General features: G+C 57.5%; 4 protein-coding genes and 1 non-coding gene across 5 annotated transcripts in view; 3 read left to right on the top strand and 2 right to left on the bottom strand.

Annotated features, from left to right (window-relative positions):
- Positions 1-673: 673 nt before the first annotated feature.
- On the bottom strand, positions 674-1,881 carry P884DRAFT_219523 (glycoside hydrolase family 16 protein). The gene is made up of 3 exons (XM_069439414.1): positions 1,626-1,881; positions 920-1,513; positions 674-856 (listed from the first exon to the last, which is right to left on the bottom strand). The coding sequence occupies exons 1-3, from the start codon at positions 1,757-1,759 to the stop codon at positions 775-777; spliced, it is 810 nt and encodes a 269-aa protein (XP_069299802.1). The 5' UTR covers positions 1,760-1,881; the 3' UTR covers positions 674-774.
- Positions 1,882-3,928: 2,047 nt separating this feature from the next.
- P884DRAFT_239112 (major facilitator superfamily domain-containing protein) lies at positions 3,929-6,030 on the top strand (the record flags this gene model as incomplete). The annotated part of the gene is made up of 2 exons (XM_069440121.1): positions 3,929-5,318; positions 5,458-6,030. The coding sequence occupies exons 1-2, from the start codon at positions 4,344-4,346 to the stop codon at positions 6,028-6,030; spliced, it is 1,548 nt and encodes a 515-aa protein (XP_069299803.1). The 5' UTR covers positions 3,929-4,343.
- A 1,052-nt stretch (positions 6,031-7,082) lies between these two features.
- On the top strand, positions 7,083-7,978 carry P884DRAFT_275937 (uncharacterized protein; the record flags this gene model as incomplete). The annotated part of the gene is made up of 3 exons (XM_069442895.1): positions 7,083-7,163; positions 7,330-7,462; positions 7,500-7,978. The coding sequence occupies 3 exons, from the start codon at positions 7,083-7,085 to the stop codon at positions 7,976-7,978; spliced, it is 693 nt and encodes a 230-aa protein (XP_069299804.1).
- Positions 7,979-9,771: 1,793 nt separating this feature from the next.
- On the bottom strand, positions 9,772-9,865 carry P884DRAFT_t47. Its single transcript has one exon. It is a non-coding gene; the product is annotated as a tRNA-Ile (tRNA).
- A 3,657-nt stretch (positions 9,866-13,522) lies between these two features.
- Positions 13,523-21,268, top strand: part of P884DRAFT_328126 (polyketide synthase) — a 9,638-nt gene continuing 1,892 nt past the window's right edge. Inside the window, exons 1-7 of the mRNA XM_069445577.1 lie at positions 13,523-14,288; positions 14,380-14,800; positions 14,911-15,124; positions 15,227-15,339; positions 15,419-15,905; positions 15,999-16,460; positions 16,566-21,183. Of these exons, the coding sequence (XP_069299805.1) occupies positions 13,687-14,288; positions 14,380-14,800; positions 14,911-15,124; positions 15,227-15,339; positions 15,419-15,905; positions 15,999-16,460; positions 16,566-21,183 (6,917 nt within the window). The 5' untranslated portion in view covers positions 13,523-13,686. The remainder of the gene's footprint in view (positions 14,289-14,379; positions 14,801-14,910; positions 15,125-15,226; positions 15,340-15,418; positions 15,906-15,998; positions 16,461-16,565; positions 21,184-21,268) is intronic.

The raw sequence follows: 21,268 nt of genomic DNA on the forward strand, positions 1-21,268 counted from the left end.
TCAACTCTTCTGACCCCGTTGTCTTCCAAGGCAGTCAGCAACGGCAGTCTTGAGATCCCGCTTGCCCTACAGCAGCGGGCCCTTTTTACAGCGGCGCCCATTATTACAACATAAGTGCAAGATATCGACTTGGTGGGCAGATGATGGGGAATCTTCCGGTCCGAAACTGCGTGTGCGGCTGTATACTATGCCCTGGTGTTGAACACAGCAACGGTACCCTGTCCTCGAGGCCACTTTTTTCGAAGAGACTGGAGGACCGCCGCGAACAATGCCAATAACTATCTTACCTTGCCCATAAGACGCACAAGACGTCATACATGGGTGAAGTCACCAATCTAGGAGCAAACGGCTAGGTTTCTTTTCCTCAAACCACTAATTATGGTTATAGTAGGTTGTCGCATATCATCATTTGCTTTGTTGTTATTACGGCCCGAGGGCTGTATATTTACTTTTCCCAAATCTCCAACTTACTGAACAAAAAGGAGGATATGGGGATGTGTTGTAGACCGAATAGTGTGCACATAGCGGTATCGGACTTGGTTGTGAAGCTAAGAGAATCTGACGAGAAGGATGGCACAAAAGAGGTAATTATTAGAAGAAACAGAAAAAAACAATCAAGACTTATCAATCTTGTGTTAATCTGTTCATACACAAAGCAGTACAATCATCGTAAGTCCCATGCAATGAGCCCAAGGAGTGAAGTGATAAAACCACAAACTGAAGAAACACGACGACGAAGCATAAGAACGCCAAGACCAAAGGATGTTTATGACCCTACTTCGAGTATACAGCAATATACTTGACCTCCATCATGTTATCCATGCCATCGGCTGTCTGGTCGTTGGGCTTGCCAGGCCTATGATTGCAATGATTAGTTATCTCCCTCTGATTCAAGTGATTTAGACAAATGGCCACTCACCAGTCACCACCGACAGCGATGTTCAGAATGAAATACATGGGCGAGTGCGCAATGGCCGTCCAGGTGCCCTCGTCCTGAACATCGGAGCCCTTGATGGTGTTATACTTGTTGTCGTCCAGGAACCAGGAGATGGTCTGGTCCGCCCAGTTCTGGTTTGTCCGATCGATCTCGATGGCCCAGGTATGCCAGCCGTTGCCGTCCAGGGGCACGGTCTTGGTGAGCCCGCCGCAGGAGTCGCCGGTGCCGCAGTGCGGGGTGCCGTGGCCGGTGGGCTCGCCGTTCTTGCGCTCCATGATGTCGAGCTCGCCGCACTCGGGCCAGGGCGTCCCCTCGCGGGAGGACTGGCCGAGCATCCAGAAGGCGGGCCAGATGCCCTGCTGCTTGTCCTGGGGGGAGTCGCCGAAGCGGAGCTCGGACTGGTACCGCGTCGTCTTGCCGTCCTCGGGCGTGAACGACTGCTTGGACCCGAGGCGGGCCGACGTCCACTGGCCCGTCTCGGACTTGAGCGGGATGATGAGCAGGGTGCCGTTGCCGGAGAGGTGGCTGTTGTCCGGCGAGGTGGTGTACTCCTGAACCTCGTTGTTGACGTGGATGCTGTGGAGATATGCGGGTTAGTAGTAATCCGGAGTTGAACCGGGAGTCCCTATGGACGGTTTGGGATTCCGAGAGTTTTGGTGGGACAGAAGATTCGACGGAAGGGCCTTACTTGGTTATGAGCTCCCACGTGGATTGGTCTACCGACTTGCCCGCTTCGCCGTCAAAGTTGATGGTCGAGACAATGTTCCAGCCGGCAAGGGCGGGAACGCTGACCGCTCTGGCGAGTGTACTGAGAGCCACCATGATGCTAATGTCGATGTATATCCAAGAAGAGGAGAGAGTTGTGGTTGTGAGCCCGAGAGCGACGATGTTGTGAGAATAAGGGGGGAAAGGAGAGAACTGTAGCCGAGAGACTCAAGCTCCAAGGTGAATGTGATAGGACTGTAATGGGATGAACAATGTATTGGGATTCGGACGATCGACTAGCAGACAGAGACTGATTATATACTTCTGTAGGTTGTGACCATCTGCAACCGATCTCCGAGCTGGGGGAGGAGGTTGCGGGCGAAGCGTGGGTCACCACCTCACGTCGACCGAGTGTGTCTCATCGAGGATGAAACGACAAAGCATGGCCCGTTTCCTACCGTGATGGGTTATCTTTGTGGGCTAGGTCGTCCGTTCCTGGACATGCCCGGTTCTCGGGTTGCGAGCCGGTAGGCCCGGCTTATAGAAGACCAATTATGGGGAGAACCCTATTATTCCTAGGAACAACATCCCGAGGCATGTTCAAGATGAAGGGTAGATTGTAGCACAGATTTCTGCTGTCCAGCACTTTGCAAATCCATCGGGTCTGGCCGTCTGACTCCAGGTTACCATATTTCCAGCTCGTCACAATTCCATTCACAACCATTTGTGCCCATCAGAAGACTTGAACTTTGAACCTGGCCGCGAGGTCTTTGAAACGTGGCGACCGACCAATCAGGCGTTGATTTTTAGAAACTGGCGGTGCCATTCGGGCGGCGCAGCTGCACACCCACAACCTCGACAACTTGGGCGCGCCGAGCGCAAACGTCCGTGCAAGCAGTAATTATTCTTTGTCACTTCCCCACAAAAACGTCTGGCTATACTAAGAGGAGCCTCTTCCCGGTTTAGCCCGACACGCGCGGTCAGTGGCATGTGTAATCGGGATTGGGGCCCTCGGCCAGGACTATTTAGATGGTCGAAGGAGAGGCCCGAGAGTTTCAGCCGGGGCCGATGGGGTGGCCGGCCGTGCAAAAACACTTCGACCGGTTAGAAAGCGAGACGAGAAGGAAACAGCGGAAAGTCACAGCTCTGGCTTCCCTGAAACCAGACCACACACGGGGCAATAGGTATTAGAATTGGGAAGTTGTGAGTTCGGCTTTAGGTGAGCCACCTATTTTAGGGAGCATGGTTATTACTGATGTTGACGCTGATTCAGCGCTACGAATATACTTCATGGCTTGTACAGTATAGCACTGTACTACTTAATCAGGCCCTGTCAAATTCTGTCTCACTCTCGAGTGGTTGGGTACCTACTGTGTCTGCACGGAACACTCCGTTCATCGTCAACTTCACTCTATTCCTGGACAGATGCCATGTGCCTCTAATGTAATCATGTATTCCGTACATAATCTCGATCGCTGAGGAAATCATGAAGCGATCGATCGATCGATCCATTCTTTTCTGCGGGCTTTCCCTCTTTTTTTCTTAAGAGAACAGTGTATGGCCAAAGAGGTAGAGACGGGAGTGGGCTGGTCGGATGATGGTAACTCGCATTGCTTTCTTCTCTGTTTTCCGCCTTGTTTTCCGCCTTTCGATCATTCAGCTTATTCCCCTTCTTCGCACTATTCGTTTATTCCCTTGGTTTTAGATCATTAGACCTTATTTTTTTTTCCCCATGTTGATTTTTCCCATTCGGTTTTCTCTTTCCTCTTTTGCACCTGACCTGGTACACCGACTCTGATGACTCAATGGACGTCAGTTGGTGCAGGGATCCAGCCCAGGTGCCCAGACATGCACTAATTAATTGACCGAGGGCTCGGGAATAACTGCTTGATGGTGTTTCCGCTTCCGGATTCTGCATTCGTCGGCTTACCGCCCGGAACCATTCCCGATTGCCGCTTTGTCAGCGTCACATAGCGTAGCAGGGAATTGCATAGGGCGCTGGAAATGACATGCTCCCCGCCAAAAGGCGCAGAAGCCGAAAGGGCGACCGAGCGCATGGGCGCACTGCGATTGCCGGAAGAAGAGCGGTTAACTAAGGGTTATTATACACAACTCGCCCAAGCACCCGGGCCGGCACGGCTAACGTTCGCGAGTGGGTCTGGACACTCCGATTCACGGCATTCATAGTCAGGGCCGGATCCACCATGCCAGTCACCCCCCTTACATATTTTTCTTTTTTCTTTGGGCATTTTCCCGGGTTGGGGAACCGGTTAGTTTCTATCACAGAACTCTAGATAATTCTTGTGTAGGTTGTTGAGTTACGAGTCAGTTCTCGGCCTAACATACGAAGGCCGGAAACGCCGAACGCGAGCTCCTCACGTTCCTCTACGAAGGTCGTGGAGTGATGGTAAATCACCATTTACGGGGAATTACAGATTTTTCTTCCGGGACGTTGGTTTGCAAGGGCCCTTACTCATCGACATCATTATCCACGCCTACGCTTTTTACCTATAACTCGGATCCGTAACTGGCGTTGTTCTCGAGGTCAATTTAATGCAAGCAAGTTGGGCAAGAAGACCTCTTGAATATTCAGGAGCGGGTTAATTAAGCCTCAGTCCGCCGCAGCATTGCGCCGGCCTATGAATCGTTGGATCTCAGGAAATAGCGTCTAAGAAGCACAGAAAGAAGAAACACAGTCAGCATGGGCCAACTTGAGGCACCATTGCCGGGAGATGTGGCGCGGGGACTGCCACGGCCGGACGCAGAGGACACGGAGACGACATTAGAGTCGGCGGGGATGGACCTCGGGAAAGGGATCGGGGAAGATGCGAGACCGACGTCGACTGACAATAGCGATCCGGATGCGACAACAGAGGAAGGCCAACCTCCGGCATCACGGCAGCGGACGGTTGAAGATGATGACAGGGAACCGGGGATCGGCGGCGACGGCGGTGGCGCGACCTCCGGAGTTCTGTCCCGCGTCCTCACCAAGACCAGCACCAAATCCAGCTGGAACCCCGGCCCGCCACCGGACGGCGGGCTGCAGGCCTGGATGGCGGTGGCGTGCACCCACCTGGTGGTCATGAACACTTGGGGCGTCATCAACTCGTTCGGCCTCTTCCAGACATACTACACGACCGCGCTGGGCCGGCCGCCCTCGGACATCTCGTGGATCGGCTCGCTGCAGATCTTCCTCCTCTTCTTCGTCGGCGCCCTGACCGGCCGCCTCACCGATGCCGGCTACTTCCGCCACGTCTTCGTCCTAGGCGTCTCCTTCCAGCTCGTCGGCATCTTCACCGCCTCGGCCGCCTCCAGCTACTGGCAGGTCCTCCTCGCCCAGGGCATCTGCATGGGCCTGGGGAACGGCTGCCTCTTCTGCCCCTGCGTCTCCACCCTGTCGACCTACTTCAACAAGAAGCGGGCGCTCGCCATCGCCCTCGGAGCCTGCGGAAGCGCCACCGGCGGGCTCGTCTTCCCCAGCATGGTCCGGCAGCTGCTGCCCACCCAGGGCTTCCCCGCGGCCATGCGCGCCATCGGCTACGTCCAGATGGCCACCTTCGCCGTCGCCTTGGTCGGGCTGAAGCAGAGGATCCCGCCGAGGAAGAGCGGGCCGCTGGTGGAGTGGAAGGCCTTTTGCGAGGGAGAGTATACGCTCTATGCGGCAGGGAGTTTCTCTGTAAGTTATTTTTTTTTTTTTTTTTGCTTCCTCTCGTACTTCCTTCCTCCCAAGACGGTTGTTGCTGCTGCCTGCCAGGTGGCATGCCCTTGACGTGTGATGAAATGACTGACTCGTCCCTTTCCGCGATGACCGAAAGTTCTTCCTGGGGTTGTACTTTGCCTTCTACTACATCGCCTCGTTCAGCAGGGATATCATCGGCCTGGATTACACCAGCAGCCTCAACGTGCTGTTGCTCATGAACGGCATCGGCATCCCCGGCCGCGTGATCCCGAACCACATCGGAGACCGGGTCGGGACCATCAACGTTCTCATCCCCACGGCGGGTCTGGCCAGCGTCTGCATCTTCTGCTGGATGGCCGTCAAGTCCACCGCCGGCCTGTACGTGTGGTGTGCCTTTTACGGCATCGTGGCGGGAGGCATCCAGAGCCTGTTCCCCGCCGGCCTGAGCAGTCTCACCACAGACGTGCGCAAGGCCGGCGTCAGGATGGGCATGATCTTCACCATTGTCAGCTTTGCGACCCTGGCCGGGCCACCGATCGCCGGCGCCATCATCACCGCGTCGGGCGGCAAGTATTACGGCGCCCAGGCCTTTGCGGGGTCAACCCTGATGCTGTCAATGGCTTTGATGGCTGCGGCTAGGACCGTCAAGGTGAGGCGATTGATGCGGGCCGGGCATGGATCCGGCTCGGCGTGGAAGATGAAAGTATGACAAGAAGTCACGATCGAGAAACTGCAAAAAGGCAATAGATGGTTCTTTTATTCCCCATATCCAGCAGTCATCTCGTTTGTAATTCACATGAAGCAAGAAATACTTCGCGAGACAACTGTTGAAGGGCATGTCAGTCAAGTTCAAGTCGACGGGAACAACAACTACGGTACCCGGCCCCCAACCTGGAACGATGAAGTTGTTCCATCCTTCCTTGTAAAGACATCACTCCATCTCGCCCAATTTTGCCCTTCCATTGCCCGCGGCTGTATTTCTCGTCTAAATTTGCAACCTGACCAGTTCTCGTCAGTCCAATATGCCGCAGGTAATTATTGACGGTGTCGGTACAGATACCAGGAGACACCTCCTATCCTTTGCATGCGTCCCATCCCAGTGTCTCCGCCTAGATATCTCATTGGCTATAATCGGACCTAGGCAGCTCGGTGCGATACCGCGTTGCTGTTGGTGCGGTCAGGAACGAGACAGCAAGGCGGACTGACTGATGCAGAGGGGTACAGGAAGTTTTACCTGAGGAGGGCCAAGCCGCGTTGCCAGACAATCTTCGGGAACATCGTGGGCTACACGGCAACGAGTCGAGGTCGTTCGTGGTAGCGATGACGTCTCCAGAGAAAATCGCCTTTTCTACCCATCTCCTTTTTGTCTCGGCAGTTTCATGATTGACAGAGCTGCGAAGGTATCGGTAAAGAATCGACTCTCAAAAGGGCGAACAGGCACGTTCCCTCGCTGGTTGCCTGGATAAAGGGGGGATGGAAGTCGTTGTGGAGGACCAAGAGACGCCTATTCCAAGTCCTTTTCCCGTCCGCGTTCCGTTGCGAGGTTCCCTCCCCCAAATGGCATATTGTCTCTACAACACAGAATTCTAACCTCACAGGCTAAACTTTATCTCGAATAACAGTTGACTCGGAGTTGGCCAGAGATCTGTCAGAGCCACAGAAACCCCGCTAACCGCGAACAAAAGCTGCCATCCCTTCCACAGCGCCGACACTGTCCCCCCGCCCCCCCCCCCCTTCTCCAGCATCGTTTCCTACCACGCCATGGCGAACGAGCGCCCAAGTGCCGGTTGGTTTGGATTCAGCGCCCTGGAACCTGGATTTCTTCGTGACCGTATCCAGACTGTCCTCTCCACCACGAATTTCGGGCAGCTGGAAAAGATCGCGCTCGCCGCGCGTCGCCAGCGAGACAAGACGGCCGACCGGCATAGTCTGTACCATCGATCCTTCTACCTTTACCCACGGCCACAACAACGTCATATTCGAACTCGTGACTTTCCGCGATGTTGAGGAGGGGAGGGTCCACGAGCCCGGCGTAGGGTCGGCCAAGCTCCTGGGAAGCTGTCGACAAGCCGTGGCAGACGGCCTCGGATACGTCTGGATTGATACCTGCTGCGTTTATAAGGCGAATCTGGTCGAGCTTAGTGAGTCTGTCAAATTCCATGTTCCGGTGGTACGAAGGTACTTCCCTTTGCTATGCCTACCTGTCGGATGTTCCTGGCGACGACAGGCCCGACAATCCCGGCTCCAAGTTCCGCACAAGCCGATGGTTCAGGAGAGGATGGACCTTGCAGGAGCTGCTCGCACCCAAACACCTACGGTTCTACAACGCGGAGTGGGTTCTCCTCGGGAACAAGGCCGGTACTCTGCGCACCGTTATTGGGAATATCACTGGTATCGCTACTAAAATCCTTCGGAGACCCCCCCCCCCTTTTTCAACCCCAGGTGCGCAGTGCGAGCGTTGCACAGAGCATGTCATGGCTGCCGGGAGGGAGACCAAGAGGAAGGAGGACATGGCATATTGTCTACTGGGAATTTTCGGCGTAACAATGCCCATGATATATGGCGAGGGTGGCGAGCAGGCCGTCCTTCGACTGCAAGAACAGATCATGAAGAAGACAGGAGACGATCGATTCTATCCTGGCGTGGGGACTTTCTAGCCCAAAGAAGACTCCCATCGACAGCCCCAACCCAAGCCGGCCAAGTTACGGCCGGGAGAATACTGGCAACCACCCCGTTAGATTTCCCCCATTCTGGGCATAATCATCATTTGCCGCGCGCATGATCGATCGGGCACATGGCTGGACGCACTTGACATATTGGGCGGTAGCCTTCGGCTCTCCCTGTCGCTGCTTACCACTTCCACGGGCCAGGTAGTTGCGCTCCTGAATTGCGGGCCCGGGCACGACACCCAACGTGTGGTTGGGATTCCCCTCGCTCAAGCAGCGTCGGGACCGCTCGACGAGGACCTCAGGGCAGAGAGATACCATGCAGTATTGCAGCCAATAACCGCATCCAGCGTCTCACACGAGGCCATCCACATCAGGAACGACGCGTTTGCCGAAGCCAACCTGGATTTGATTGATATGTAATACCCTTTATCTTGCGGGGACAAAGACTTGTCCGTGATTATGGTACCGCTTGCACCATCGGATGATGCCACGTCTCAGATCTTAGCCTGGTTTCGCCATGGCGAGCAAGAGTCCCCGGATTTCGTGATGCTCCTCGAGTTCAAGCAACGGGATACCTCGGCTAAGCCTGAGCGTCACATTATGATATGCGGCAGGAACACACCGCTTCAGGAGCTCGCCGACAGGCTGCAAGACCTGGTGCAAAAGGCATCTGGGCGGGACAGTGCTAGCAACGGATTGGTACACGTACGCGTAGCATTGGATCCGGATGCGCAGCAGTCGATGTTTACCATCAAGCCGGAAATACTATTATCTCATCCGCCAGATGTTACTGTCGATATCACTGCAGAGCTGCACATGTGGGACAGGATACTGGAGCTTGAGGCGTCGTGGGAAGCCAAGAGGCAAAACAAGACGGAAAGAGAGGCGATTGAGCATAAGGTAAAAGACAAAGTCAGCCGACTAGAACAGGTCAAGAGAGAGCAGGAGATGGTAGAGGATGAGCTGAGAAAGCTTGAGGAGAGGAGGAGAATGTTGGGAGAGGAAGAGAGAAATGGTCCGAGGAGATGGGCCTTCTGCACAAAAGACAAGCAGCAGTGAAAGAACAACAGAAAGAGGTGTCCAAACGATGGCGGCATGCGCGGAAGCGGTGGGATGGAGCTCGGTAGGATGCAGGAGATCCGCAGTGATTCTCAGCAATCAAACCATCCATCTCTGTGATGAAAAACCAAGTCAGCCATTAATACAAATCTTCAAAGGCTATTTTTCTGGATTCGCTTTCGCTCCTAACTCCATGATGATGGCACAGGGTTCTCGCGATAACATCATCCGGCTCTGAAATGTATTTAGTAACAGGATAGCTACAACCCTCCGTCACCCGGCACCTGTCCTTTCAATCGCCTTCGCACCGAACTCAACAATACTCTTATCGGGATCCCGTGATTCTACTATCCACCTCTGGGATATAACAACAGGGCAGCTGCAACAAACCCTCTAAGGCACTATTAGTAGTACTGTCAAATCCGTCGCCTTCGCGCCCGACTCATCAGTCTTGTTGGCAGCGGGATCCAACATTCTCTAGTTCTGGGCCAGAGCAACGGTGAATTAGGTTTTTTCAAGTTGGCATACAGGGACAAGGTTGCTAATGATGACTAGGACTTAGCGTTATGTCACTAAGCCCTCCCTGAGCGAGACAGCCCTGGGCGACGGGGAGAGAAGAAACATATAATGTGGTTGAAAACCGAATGATGCATTTAGATCATCGAAAAGAGGACATTGTGTGTAAAAAGATGTATGGGTGAAAAATAGATGCCCAGAATAGATGCCCAGTAACAGGATTGAACTGTTGACCTTCGCATACCACATACAGGCTTCCCGGTATTAGTACGACGCTCTAACCAGCTGAGCTAACCGGGCTTCTATGCTCTTTGGAGAAGATAGTTCCACCTTTGATTTGCTACGGACTCGTGCAGGAACAGCTCCCAAGCATCGTGGACACATTCCTGCCGAGACTACCTGTCAATTAGAGTAAGACGCTCTACCTATCCTTCTCATGTCAATACTATCCTAATCCCAAATTACTTCTGATTTTTTAGTCATTTTTGGTTTCGGTTATTCTTTAGGCCGGATAGAGGGCAGAGGAGGGGGGGTTTCGGAAAGTATAATATATACCTACTTATTAAGTAGCGTCTCGGACCATTAGTAGCTACTGGCTGCTTCCCTCTTCCACTTGGCAAAACTAACCGGTATAGCATGGCGTTATCCTTGTCACAAGGAACCACCGTTAGGCAGGATCACCTCTCGTCCAATGGGAAGGATCAGAGGGTGCTAGTCAGGTTTTAGGAGACGTTCCCTGGGGAGGTGGAGGGGTAGTATGACTTGAGCAGCTGTACTAGGGTCTCTAGCTTCTAGGGTGATGATCCGCAGATAGTCCCAGAGTCCCGGAGCTTGCCGGTAAGAGATGTAATCAGACTAAGTAAGTCGTACCCCCTATTAATGGAATAACCTATTAATAGAACACTTAGTAACTCTTAGCACTAATATCTATAAATCCTCTTTAATAACCTTTGCTTAGTAAGGAAGGTTCTATAATAGCTAATAGACCTAGAGAGGCTTCCAAAATATAGCCTTATAAGGAAGCTAGACCTAGGGGCTAGGATTAGAGAGGCCTTAGCCTAGCCTTATTAGGCCTCTATAGGGTTATTCTAGCTAATTCTTCTTTTCTTTATAGTATATTAGATTCCTTAAGTAGGTTATAGAGTAGGGATAGAGGTTTTTATCTAGTCTATAAGGTATAGTTTTCTTAATATAATTATAACTAGAGAGGCTTTAGTATATTATAATATAGTAATATAATAATAATATTTTATAATAATATCTTATAAATTTAACTTAGTATTAGCTACCTTCTATTATTAAGTATACCTATAAAGTTTAAAGTAATTTAAGGAAGAGTTAGGCAAGTTATAGTAAATTAAAATGATTAGGTTAAAGTTATAGTATAGGTGTAGCACGTGTTCCATTGATAGGTCGTTCTGTTGATAGGGTGTCCGACTTAAAGGATGGCCGACGATGGTATGAGGGACCGGCATTCGTCATCGTATGGCCAGGAGGGCAAGGTCCCTGTCACGGCACAGTGTGAAGAGGCGGTCGTTGTGTGGTTGCAAGGTGTGCGTCGGCGTGTCCTGGTGTATGTATGCACATACATACCTCAATGATCCATCGCAGCGGCGTCTAATTTTTGGGATAAACATGACGGGTTAGATACGCCGTCATCCTGAGTTGCGTTAGTACTGTGTGCCGAAGAACCCCCGAGCATTGCCGAATTGGATGGACTTATGCAGCTGAGAAACCCGAACCTCAGGAGAGATCTGCGTCGTATGCCTTGTTAGTTTGCGCGATATAGGAGTCAGGTTCCTCGAGAAGATGTTCCAAGCTGTTCTTCAAGTAATCTGAGACACATGTGAACTATGCATGTCTCTTGACCAGAGGAGCCATCTTGGTCCGTCTTGACAAGGCTACGGATGATTACTCATGGTTCGTTCAGCAGAGACCTACGGGTTGGGTACGCAAGGCTTTGTTTAAACGGATGCAAGATCTTGTTCGGAGATAAGTGAGACGAGGAGATGAATATATTAAAATATATTAAAGAAATAACTAAAAAATAAAGAAGCCCATCCAGAGAAGATTATCGAGAAAGAACAGGCGTGGATAATAGGAGGGAGATGCTCTAATCCGTATACGACACACAAGGAGACATGTGACAAGTCCTGCGACTGATGCACTGATGTACGTGTCTCTATCTCAAGCCAGGTTGGCCGTGTCATGAAAGGGTTGTTGGTGATTGTGTACGAGTCCAATGTCGTATTATAAGCACGATCTGTCAGGCGAACGGATCATCACGCTTAACCCATGGCTCCTTGCCTGTCTAACAACGGCCATATAAGCCAACCATTAATCTTCTCGGACGTAACTAAACCTTGGCTGCTACATCGCTTCCATGATCAATCAAGAAGGTCGGTTCACTTCTATTACTGCTTTGTTCAGCTAAGGAGTTCCGATGTTCCTCCGGCTTGGTCATGTTACCACTCCGTAATCAAGGACTATACTGTTTGGAAAGCTAATGGACTGGCCGGACCATCCCTATCATCCCAATCGCTCAGGTCCGGTCTCTTGAAGCTGATTTTCCTGAGGGTCAGCGGAGCCATCTCCCGCGCAGGTTTCCCCTCACGGCAAGGGCACCAACTATCCTGTTGTCTCACCCAGTCACGACAATGCAACAACACTCGGAACAGAGCACCGGCCAGCCCAAAAACCTGCAGTTGCTAGCTTTAGCAGGGGCGGGCTGCAGCATGTGGTGCAGGGTTCGAGGCTAACTGCCAGCGCCGCGCCCGTCGGGTGATCTGCCGGGTTTGCCGATCGGGAACGGGTGGGTTCTCGAGGCGCCAGGAAAAAAAAGTACCGTGCCGTTCGGATGGCTGGGGCCCGCGGGGCTGGCCGAGGGCCGACAAAGGATAAACAGTCTCTATCATGGTGGCGTGTGACCCGGCGAAGGGCGATGGTGACACGGATAAGGCAGCGGTGGGCTGCGACAGGCGGGGTTCGGCTCCTTACGAACGGGCATTGGCTCCTTTTCCGGTCCCAAAAAACCAAAAATATTGTCTGTCAAATCTAGGCGGGCTGTATGCAGGGGTGGTGTTCCCGGTGTGGTGGGATGCGTGGGAGGATATGTTGTGCAAGACGAAGCGATCGGGGCTGTTGAGGCGCAGCATTTTCTTGGGGGATCGACGGTTCGTCCGTTTCTATGCCACCGAAATGGCGTTGGCTAATCCGTTCATGCAGATGCGCACAGGGGCCGGGCCTGTTGGTGACGCTCATGTGTCTGTGGGGTGTTGCTATGTTGGTTCCTCAAAAGAGCCTCCTCTACGTAGTAGTGCAGCGCCCAGGTGTTGTTGGTGTCGTTGATGCTGGAGACGAAAGCCCCCGTTGGTGGCGTAGAGAACTGCTAACGCAGTGTGACTATGTTCTCCCACAACCATTTGCTGAGTCGCCCTGTGGGGAATTCTGAGAGGGGAATAGCTGACACACACCATGCATCATGGTCGCTAAGCAGCCCTGGATCCTGCCTTTTGTTGGTTCAACCCGGCGGCATGCATAGCTGGACATACCCGATGTGCATACGGATCAGGGGTGGGCTTGTGTTTGAACTGGGAGACCACCATTGACCCGGAACTTGCCATGCGGTGCGGGGGGGAGGCAAGCCAGCGAATACAAGCGGAAGAGGCGCGGGATGGAACAAGCCCAAGCATTGGCTGCAGGAGGAACAGTCGAGATACGTAAAGGAAATAACATGACCTTGGAACATAGGATTCGGCCACCATTGGGCTCGTGACTGTGGGTAACGAGGAGACAGATACCCAGACTGGGATGACGGATAAGCAGGGGACCTGGTGCTAATTGTTCCGTCGCATCGAGTGGTTAGGTGACAACAGTTGGTAGTCACCTATTCACCTGGAGCACTGCTTGTTCGTCCCGGAGCTTCCAAGCTAGTTATCTGAGAAGACGGGATTAGGAGGATATAAAGCTGAAGCCGCCTCTCCGTCTAATCCATGGGAGGCTCCTGTGAATCTTGACGGTTATGCACGAATCATGCCCGTCCAAGCCCGTCTTACACTGGTTTGATCAAGTTATTCTCTCTAGGCAGCATAATTAATTCTCTTGTTTGATTACCTGACACAATGACCATCTCCTCTGACCGGTCGGTATATGATGGCGCCGTGGCCAACGGCACCTCCTCGGTCAAAACCGACAGGACTGGTGCCACCGATGGCGCACCCAGATCCAGGCACGTCGAACCCATCGCGGTCTGTGGGATCGGCCTCCGTCTCCCCGGAGGAGTACACAACGGCGACGAGTTCTGGCAGCTCTTGGCCGAGGGTCGAGATGCGCGGAGCAAGATACCGCCGACACGCTTTGCGATCGACGGCTTCGACGGCTCCCTCTCGGGCCAGAAAGCCATCCACACGCGGCACGGCTACTTTATCGACGACGATCTCTCCCGCTTCGACACTTCGTTTTTCTCCATGTCCAAGAAGGAGATCGAGCGATGCGACCCGCAGCAGCGAATTCTCCTAGAGGTCGTCCGGGAATGCCTCGAGGATGCCGGCGAGGTTGACTACCGCGGACGGCCGATTGGGTGCTACGTCGGCACGTTTGGACAGGACTGGTACGAAATGGCAACCAAGGACATGCAGGGCATGGGGAACTACTCCTTGATGGGATCCGGCGACCTCGTCCTGGCCAACCGGGTGTCGTACGAGTTTGACCTACACGGCCCTAGGTACGTAATTACCCCTATTAATAAGTCACACATGGGTTAGGTTCCGGCATGTGCATGTCAGTCTCGTCAAAGGCTGACATGTCTCTTGTAGCACGGTTATCAAAACGGGCTGTTCTGCCTCACTCGTGGCTCTCCATGATGCCTGTCGGGCTCTACAATCCGGAGACGCCTCGGGCGCTATTGTGTGCGGTACCAGCCTCATCATGACCCCAACCACATCGACCATCTTCTTTGACGAGGGCATCCTGTCCCCGGACGGGTCCTGTAAGACGTTTGATGCGGCCGCCAACGGCTTTGCACGAGCCGAGGGCATCACGGCCGTGTATGTCAAGCGGCTAGAGGACGCCCTCCGAGATGGGAACCCCATCCGAGCCGTGATTCGGAATACCGGCTGCAACAGCGACGGTCGCAGCCAGGGGCTGACGTGTCCCAACGGCCAGGCCCAGGAAGCTCTGATGCGATATGTCTATTGCCAAGCCGACTTGGATCCTTCCGAGACCGCATTTGTCGAGGTAATAACTAATATTAATGGATATGATATGCTCACAAAACCTTGCATGAGTCGCTATAATTTTTGTGGTTTTTGAATCGGGCAATTACTGATCACGATGTACTCCTCTAGTGTCACGGAACAGGCACTCCAACAGGCGACCCGATCGAGACACGGGCCGTTGGCAATGTTTTTGGCGATAGAGGCGTGTACATTGGCTCGGTCAAGCCCAACGTTGGCCACTCGGAAGGCTGCTCCGGACTCACGAGCCTGATCAAGGCGGTTCTGGCACTGGAGAAGGGCACGATCCCGCCAAATATCAAGTTCCACACACCTAATCCACGGAGTATGGTTGTCCCTTTTCGGTTCCTTCCCCTCTTCTTCCAACACGGCGGTGCGGCTGACTCAAGGCTACCTAATACCTACTAATATAATTAATATTCTCCAGTTCCCTTTTCTGAGAAGAAACTCACTGTGCCGCTTAAACCTACGGCATTTCCCAAGGACCGAGCCGAGCGAATCAGCATCAACTCATTCGGCATCGGCGGTTCCAATGCTCATGTAAGTTCACACGGCGGCAGACCCGAAAGTTGTAATTAATCATTTATTGATGATGTTCGTGCTCATCTCGCGTCGCTAGGTAATTATCGAGTCCTCATCGCAATACTTCCGCGGCACTCGTCTGAGCATGAACGGTTTAAACGGTGTGAACGGCACTAGTATCAATTGTCAAAATGGCAGAGCGGCAACCCCTCGGCCTGAGCTGTTCCTCTTCTCGGCCAACTCACCCGCGTCTCTGGATCGACAGATCGCTTCCTTCCGGGAACACGCAGCTCGACATCCCGACCTCGCCAGGGACACCGCCTACACGCTGGCGGTCCATCGAGAGAAACTGCCGCATAGGGCGTTTGCCCTGGTGCAAGACGGCAAGGTGCTCCAAGTTTCAGCCCAAGTCAAAGCGCCTCATTCTGCTCCGGGCGTCACCATGGTATTCAGCGGACAGGGTGCACAGTGGCCCCAGATGGGCCGGGAGCTGATCCTGACCGACCCATCCTTCCGTCAGGACATGATTCGCATGGATGAAGTCCTGCAGGGGCTGCGGATCCCCCCCAGGTGGTCGATCATCGGTATGTTGTTGAACCGGGCGGGGGTGCCGGCTCCCTGACGGTCCCGTTATCCCTTCTTTCTTCCCCGGACTACGTTACTTACCCCTGAAGCAGAGGAGCTCCTCAAGCCCGATGAGACGAGCCAGGTCCACCGCGCGGAGCTTGCGCAGCCGCTGACGACGGCGCTCCAGATCGCGCTCGTGCGCCAATTCCAGCGCCTGGGAATCACGCCGGCCGCCGTCGTCGGCCACTCGAGCGGCGAGATCGCGGCCGCCTATGCGGCCGGGCACATCTCGCTCGAGTTCGCCATCACGATTGCGTACTACCGCGGCTACGTCGCGTCGCGCGCCGGCGCGGCGTCCTCTTCCATCGGCGCCATGGCCGCCGTGGGCCTCGGAGCCGCCGAGGTCTCGCGCTTCTTGCACGCCGGCGCCTGCGTGGCCTGCGAGAACAGCCCGTCGAGCACGACAATTTCGGGGGACTCCAAGGCGGTGCACAGGACCTTGGCGTCCGTCCTGGCCGAGTACCCGGACGTGTTGGCGCGGCCGTTGAAGGTCGACACGGCTTACCACTCTCGTACGTGAACCCCCTCTTAGAACCCCCTCTTATACGGAAAGGCGAAACTTTCTCGATTGGTTACAAGGCAGAAGAGAAGAGAGACTGACGTGCTGGTGCTGGCAGACCACATGGCGATGCTCGCGGCAGAGTACCTCAATTTGCTCCAGGGAGAAGAAAGCACGAACTCGTGCCAGGCCGCGCCCGACGGGCCCGGCGCCCGCCTTTTCTTCTCCAGCGTGACGACCAGGACGCTGACCCGCGAGGGGACCCCCCTTACGTCTCCCTACTACTGGGTCGTCAACCTCGTCTCGCCCGTGCGGTTCCGCGACGCCGTGCACAACCTCCTCCGCGACGACCACCAGGCGGCGACCGACGCCGGTTCGAGCATCCTCCTGCTCGAGGTCGGCCCGCACTCGGCGCTCGCCGGGCCGCTGCGGCAGATCTGCGAGGCCGCCGGCCGGCCCTGCAACTACGCGGCCGCGCAGATCCGGGGCAAGGACTGCGTCGCCAGCCTCCTGTCCGCCCTGGGCGGCCTCTATCAGCAGGCCGTCCCCGTCGACTGGAGACCGCTCTTCTCCCCCCAAGGGGGCAGCAGCAGCAGCAGGGCCCTCGCCGGCCTGCCCACGTACCCGTGGGACCACAGCGCGGGGCCGTTCTGGTACGAGAGCCGGCTCTCGCGGGACTGGAGGGCCCGGCGGTTCCCCGACCACTGCCTCCTGGGGGTCCGGGTGGTCGAGACGCCGGACACGGCGCCGCAGTGGCGCAACCTGCTGAGCCTGGAACAGGTCCCCTGGCTGGCCGACCACAAGGTCCGGCGCGACATCGTCTTCCCGCTCGCCGGCTACGCGGCCATGGCCGGCGAGGCGGTCCGGCAGGTGACCGGCTGCGAGACGGGCTACCGGCTGCGCCGCGTCGTCGCGCGCGCCGCCCTGGTGCTGACCGAGGCCGAGCCGGCGGAGATGGTGACGGCCCTGCGCCCGCGCCGGCTCACCGACACGGACGACTCGGCCGCCTGGTTCGAGTTCGCCATCGCGTCCTACACCGGCTCGAGCTGGGTCAAGCACTGCGAGGGGCAGGTGGCGGCCCTCGACCGGGCCCCCCTGCGGAGAGGGAGGGGTGTTGTCATGAGGACGGCGCCCGAGGACGGATCGGGATCGGGATCGGGATCGGGATCGCTTCCTCGTCTGGTCAAGAGTAACCGGCTGTACGACGCCGTGGCCCGCGCCGGTCTCGTGTTCGGGCCCGAGTTCCGGCGCCTGACGGATATCTCCACATCGGCGACGGACGGCGCAGCCCGGGCGAAGCTTACCGTGCCGAGCTCCGAGGCAGCAGCAGCTCATCCGTTCCCCGGGCCGATGCACCCGGCGTCCATCGATGCCTGCATCCAGCTGCTCCTCGTGGCCAGCGTCCGGGGTCTGTGTCGGAACCTGCGCCGGCTCGTGGTCCCGACGCTTGTCGAGAACATCGAGGTCTACCACGGTGCGAGCAACGAGGATAATGGCAATATCAATAATATGCACATCGAGGCGTTCTGCCCGGCTCAGGGGCTGGGCTCCGCCGAAGTCGAGTGCCTGGTAGACGATGACGACGACCACGGCCGGGTATGCCTCCGCATGTCCGGCCTTCAAGTGACGCCGCTGGACGGCGACGGGGATGGGGACGGCGACGGCGACGGCGAGAATAATATGAGTCCGGACGACGGCCCCGTCGACGTCCACGCGGCCGCGCACCTCCACTGGCTGCCCGACTTTGACTTCGCCCCGCTCGACGACGGCCTCGTCAAGTCGCCGACCGCCAACCTGGCCGAGCGCGAGCTCCGGGAGACGCTCACGCTCCTCTGCATCCTCGAGTCGGCCGACCGACTGGCCGACCTCACCCCGTCCCAGCCGCACTACGTCAAGTACCGCGCCTGGCTCGACCGCCAGGTCGGCCTCGAGCGATCGGGCGACTACCCGCTCGTGCCGGACGCGCAGTCCATCGCCGCGCTGGATCCTCCCGCCCGCCGCGCGATGCTAGAATCCGTCTACGACCGGCTGCTGGCCCTGCCGGGCCCGGGTAAGAGCAAGGATGAGAACGAGAACAGAAGCAGCAATAACAACAAGATGCACGCGGCGGCGGCGGCGGCGGCGCGGGCGATCAAGCGGGTGAGCGATCACGCCGAGGCCGTCTTCACGGCCCCGGCCCCGGGCTCGGGATCGGACGGGGGTGCGAACACCGACGGCGTGGGCGATGGCGTGGGCGAGAGCGAGGGCGAGGGCGAGGGCGAGGGAGAAGGCGGGGGCAAGGACGCGCTGAACCTGCTGCTGGGCGACGGCCTGCTGACGGACGTGTACGGGGCCGAGGGGGCCGGGTCGTTCGACTTTGGCGGCCTGGTGCGGCGGCTGGCGCACGCGCGGGCGGGCCGCCTCCGCGTGCTCGAGGTCGGCGCCGGCACGGGCGCGACCACGGCGCGCCTGCTGCGGCATCTGTTCGTCTTCGCCGGAGAGGACGGCGACGGCGACGGCAACGGCGATGGCGCCGGGCCGGGGCTCGGGGGGGGCTTGCCCGTGTACGCCGAGTACGTCTTCACCGACATCTCGGCCGGCTTCTTCCCCAAGGCTCGCGAGCGGTTCCGGCACGCGCCCAACATGCGCTTCTGCGCGCTCGACATCTCGCGCGACCCGCTCCCTCAGGGGTTCGCGGCCGAGTCCTTCGACCTGGTCGTGGCGCCCAACGTGGTGCACGCGACCCCCTGCCTGCGCGAGACGCTGGCCCACCTCCGGACCCTGCTCAAGGACGACGGCGTGCTGATGATGATCGAGATGTCGACCGAAGCCAGGACGCCCGCCTTCATCTTTGGCAACCTACCCGGCTGGTGGCTCGGAGAGGAGGACGGGAGGGTCTGGGAGCCCTTCGCGTCGCCCGAGCGCTGGGACGCCGAGCTCAAGGCGGCCGGATTCAGGGGCGCCGAGGCCGTCGTGCCGGACGCCGAGCCGCCCTGGCAGATGTCCGTCGTCATGCTGGCCCGGCCCCAGGAGGAGGAGGAGGAGGAGGAGGAGGAGGAGGAGAAGAAGAGGAAGAACAAGGGGGGACGAAGAGTCACGCTTCTCTGTCAGGACCGGGCGAGCGGTCCGGCAACCTCTCTCCTGTCCGGTCTCGAGAAGGAAGGCTGGGAGGTGACCCCCTGCCGGCTGGGCCACGACCCCCTGCCGAGCGGACAAGACGTCATCTCCTGCGTCGACCTCGAGTCCCGCTTCTTCGACCACGACACGCTGACCGAGGAGGGCCTCTCGGCCTTCCAGGCGATGCTCCGCCAGGTCCAGAACGGGACCGACCGGATCCTCTGGCTCGCTCCCCCCTTCCAGGTCAAGTGCCGCGACCCGCGCGGGGCCCAGACGCTCGCCGTCATGCGGACCGTCCGCGCCGAGCTCAACCTGGCCCTCTTCACGCTCGAGCTCGACTACGAGCGCGAGACGCCCGAGGCCGCCGCCCGCCTCGTATCCGACGTGTTCGTCAAGAAAGTGCAGCGCGCCCGGGACGACGACGTCCTCAACGCGGACCGCGAGTTCGTCATCGACGACGGCACCCTCCTCGTCGGCCGCTACCGGCCCTTCAGCCTCACCCGTGCCCAGGCCCTCCTCTCCCGCTCCGACCCCTCCCCATCCTCATCCCCCTCCCTCTCCGACCCGGACCCCGGAGTCACATCAGCCCCGGTCCGGCAGCCCGCCGTGCCGGCGCCGACACCGACACCCGAGACGAGCGCCTCCGCCTCCGGCGCCGGCTGGGCCAAGACGCTCCGCATCCGCCGGCCGGGGGACCTCTCGACCCTGACCTGGATCGACACCCCGCTCCCGGCCACCCTGCCGCCGGACCACGTCGAGGTGCGCATCCACGCGGCCGGCCTCAACTTCCGCGACATCCTCCAGGCCACCGGGTCCCTCCGCCTGCCATCATCATCATCATCATCATCATCATCATCAACCCCCGGCGCCTCCGGCCCGGAGCTCGGCCTCGAAGCCTCGGGCGTCATCACCCGCGTCAGCAACAGCAGCAGCAACAGCAACAGCACCAGCAGCACCCGCCAGCGGCTGCAGCCGAGCGACCGGGTGGTGCTCCTCTCGCCTTCGGGCACGCTGAGCACGAGGCTGGTGGTGCCGTCGGCGCTGGTGGCGCGGGTGGGGGGGCGGGCGGGGATGACGACGACGACGACGGCGCTGCCGTCGCTGGATGCCGCGGCGGCGGCGCCCGTGTGCTACGCGACGGTGCTGCACGCGCTGCTGGACGCGGGCCGGCTGCGGCCGGGAATGTCGGTGCTGGTGCACTCGGCCTGCGGCGGCGTGGGACTGGCGGCGCTGGAGGTGTGCGCGCGGATCGGCGCCGGCGGTGACGGTGGTGCCGGAGGGGCCGGGATCGAGGTGTACGCGACGGTGGGCAGCGAGGAGAAGGTGGAGTTCCTGCTGGCGCGGTACCCGGGACTCGTCGCCAGGGAGCGCGTCTTCAGCTCGCGCGACGCCCGCTTCCGCGACGGCGTCCTGCGCCTCACGCGCGGCCGCGGCGTCGACCTCGTCCTCAACTCGCTCTCCGGCGAGCTGCTGCACGCCAGCTGGGAGTGCGTCGCCAAGTACGGCACCATGGTCGAGCTCGGCAAGCGGGACCTCGTCGGCGCCGGACGCCTCGACATGGCCCCCTTCCTCGAGAACAGGGCCTATGTCGGGGTCGACTTGTACGAGTACATGCGTGATCGGCCCGAGAGGGTGGGCCGGTGAGTTCGCTCTTCTCTCTCTCTTCTTTCCTTTCCTTTCCTTTCCGTTCCGTCTTTCCTTCCTTCTTTCCTTCCTTCTTTCCTT

Source organism: Thermothelomyces heterothallicus, assembly GCF_042370625.1.
Source record: "Thermothelomyces heterothallicus CBS 202.75 unplaced genomic scaffold P884_scaffold_5, whole genome shotgun sequence".
Lineage (NCBI taxonomy): Eukaryota > Fungi > Ascomycota > Sordariomycetes > Sordariales > Chaetomiaceae > Thermothelomyces > Thermothelomyces heterothallicus.

Coding starts and splice junctions, on each gene's coding strand:
- P884DRAFT_219523 (XM_069439414.1), bottom strand. CDS start 1,759: ATGGTGGCTCTCAGTACACTCGCCAGAGCGGTCAGCGTTCCCGCCCTT. Junction 1,514..1,625: donor ACGTGGGAGCTCATAACCAA/GTAAGGCCCTTC, acceptor ATATCTCCACAG/CATCCACGTCAACAACGAGG. Junction 857..919: donor ATCGCTGTCGGTGGTGACTG/GTGAGTGGCCAT, acceptor TTGCAATCATAG/GCCTGGCAAGCCCAACGACC.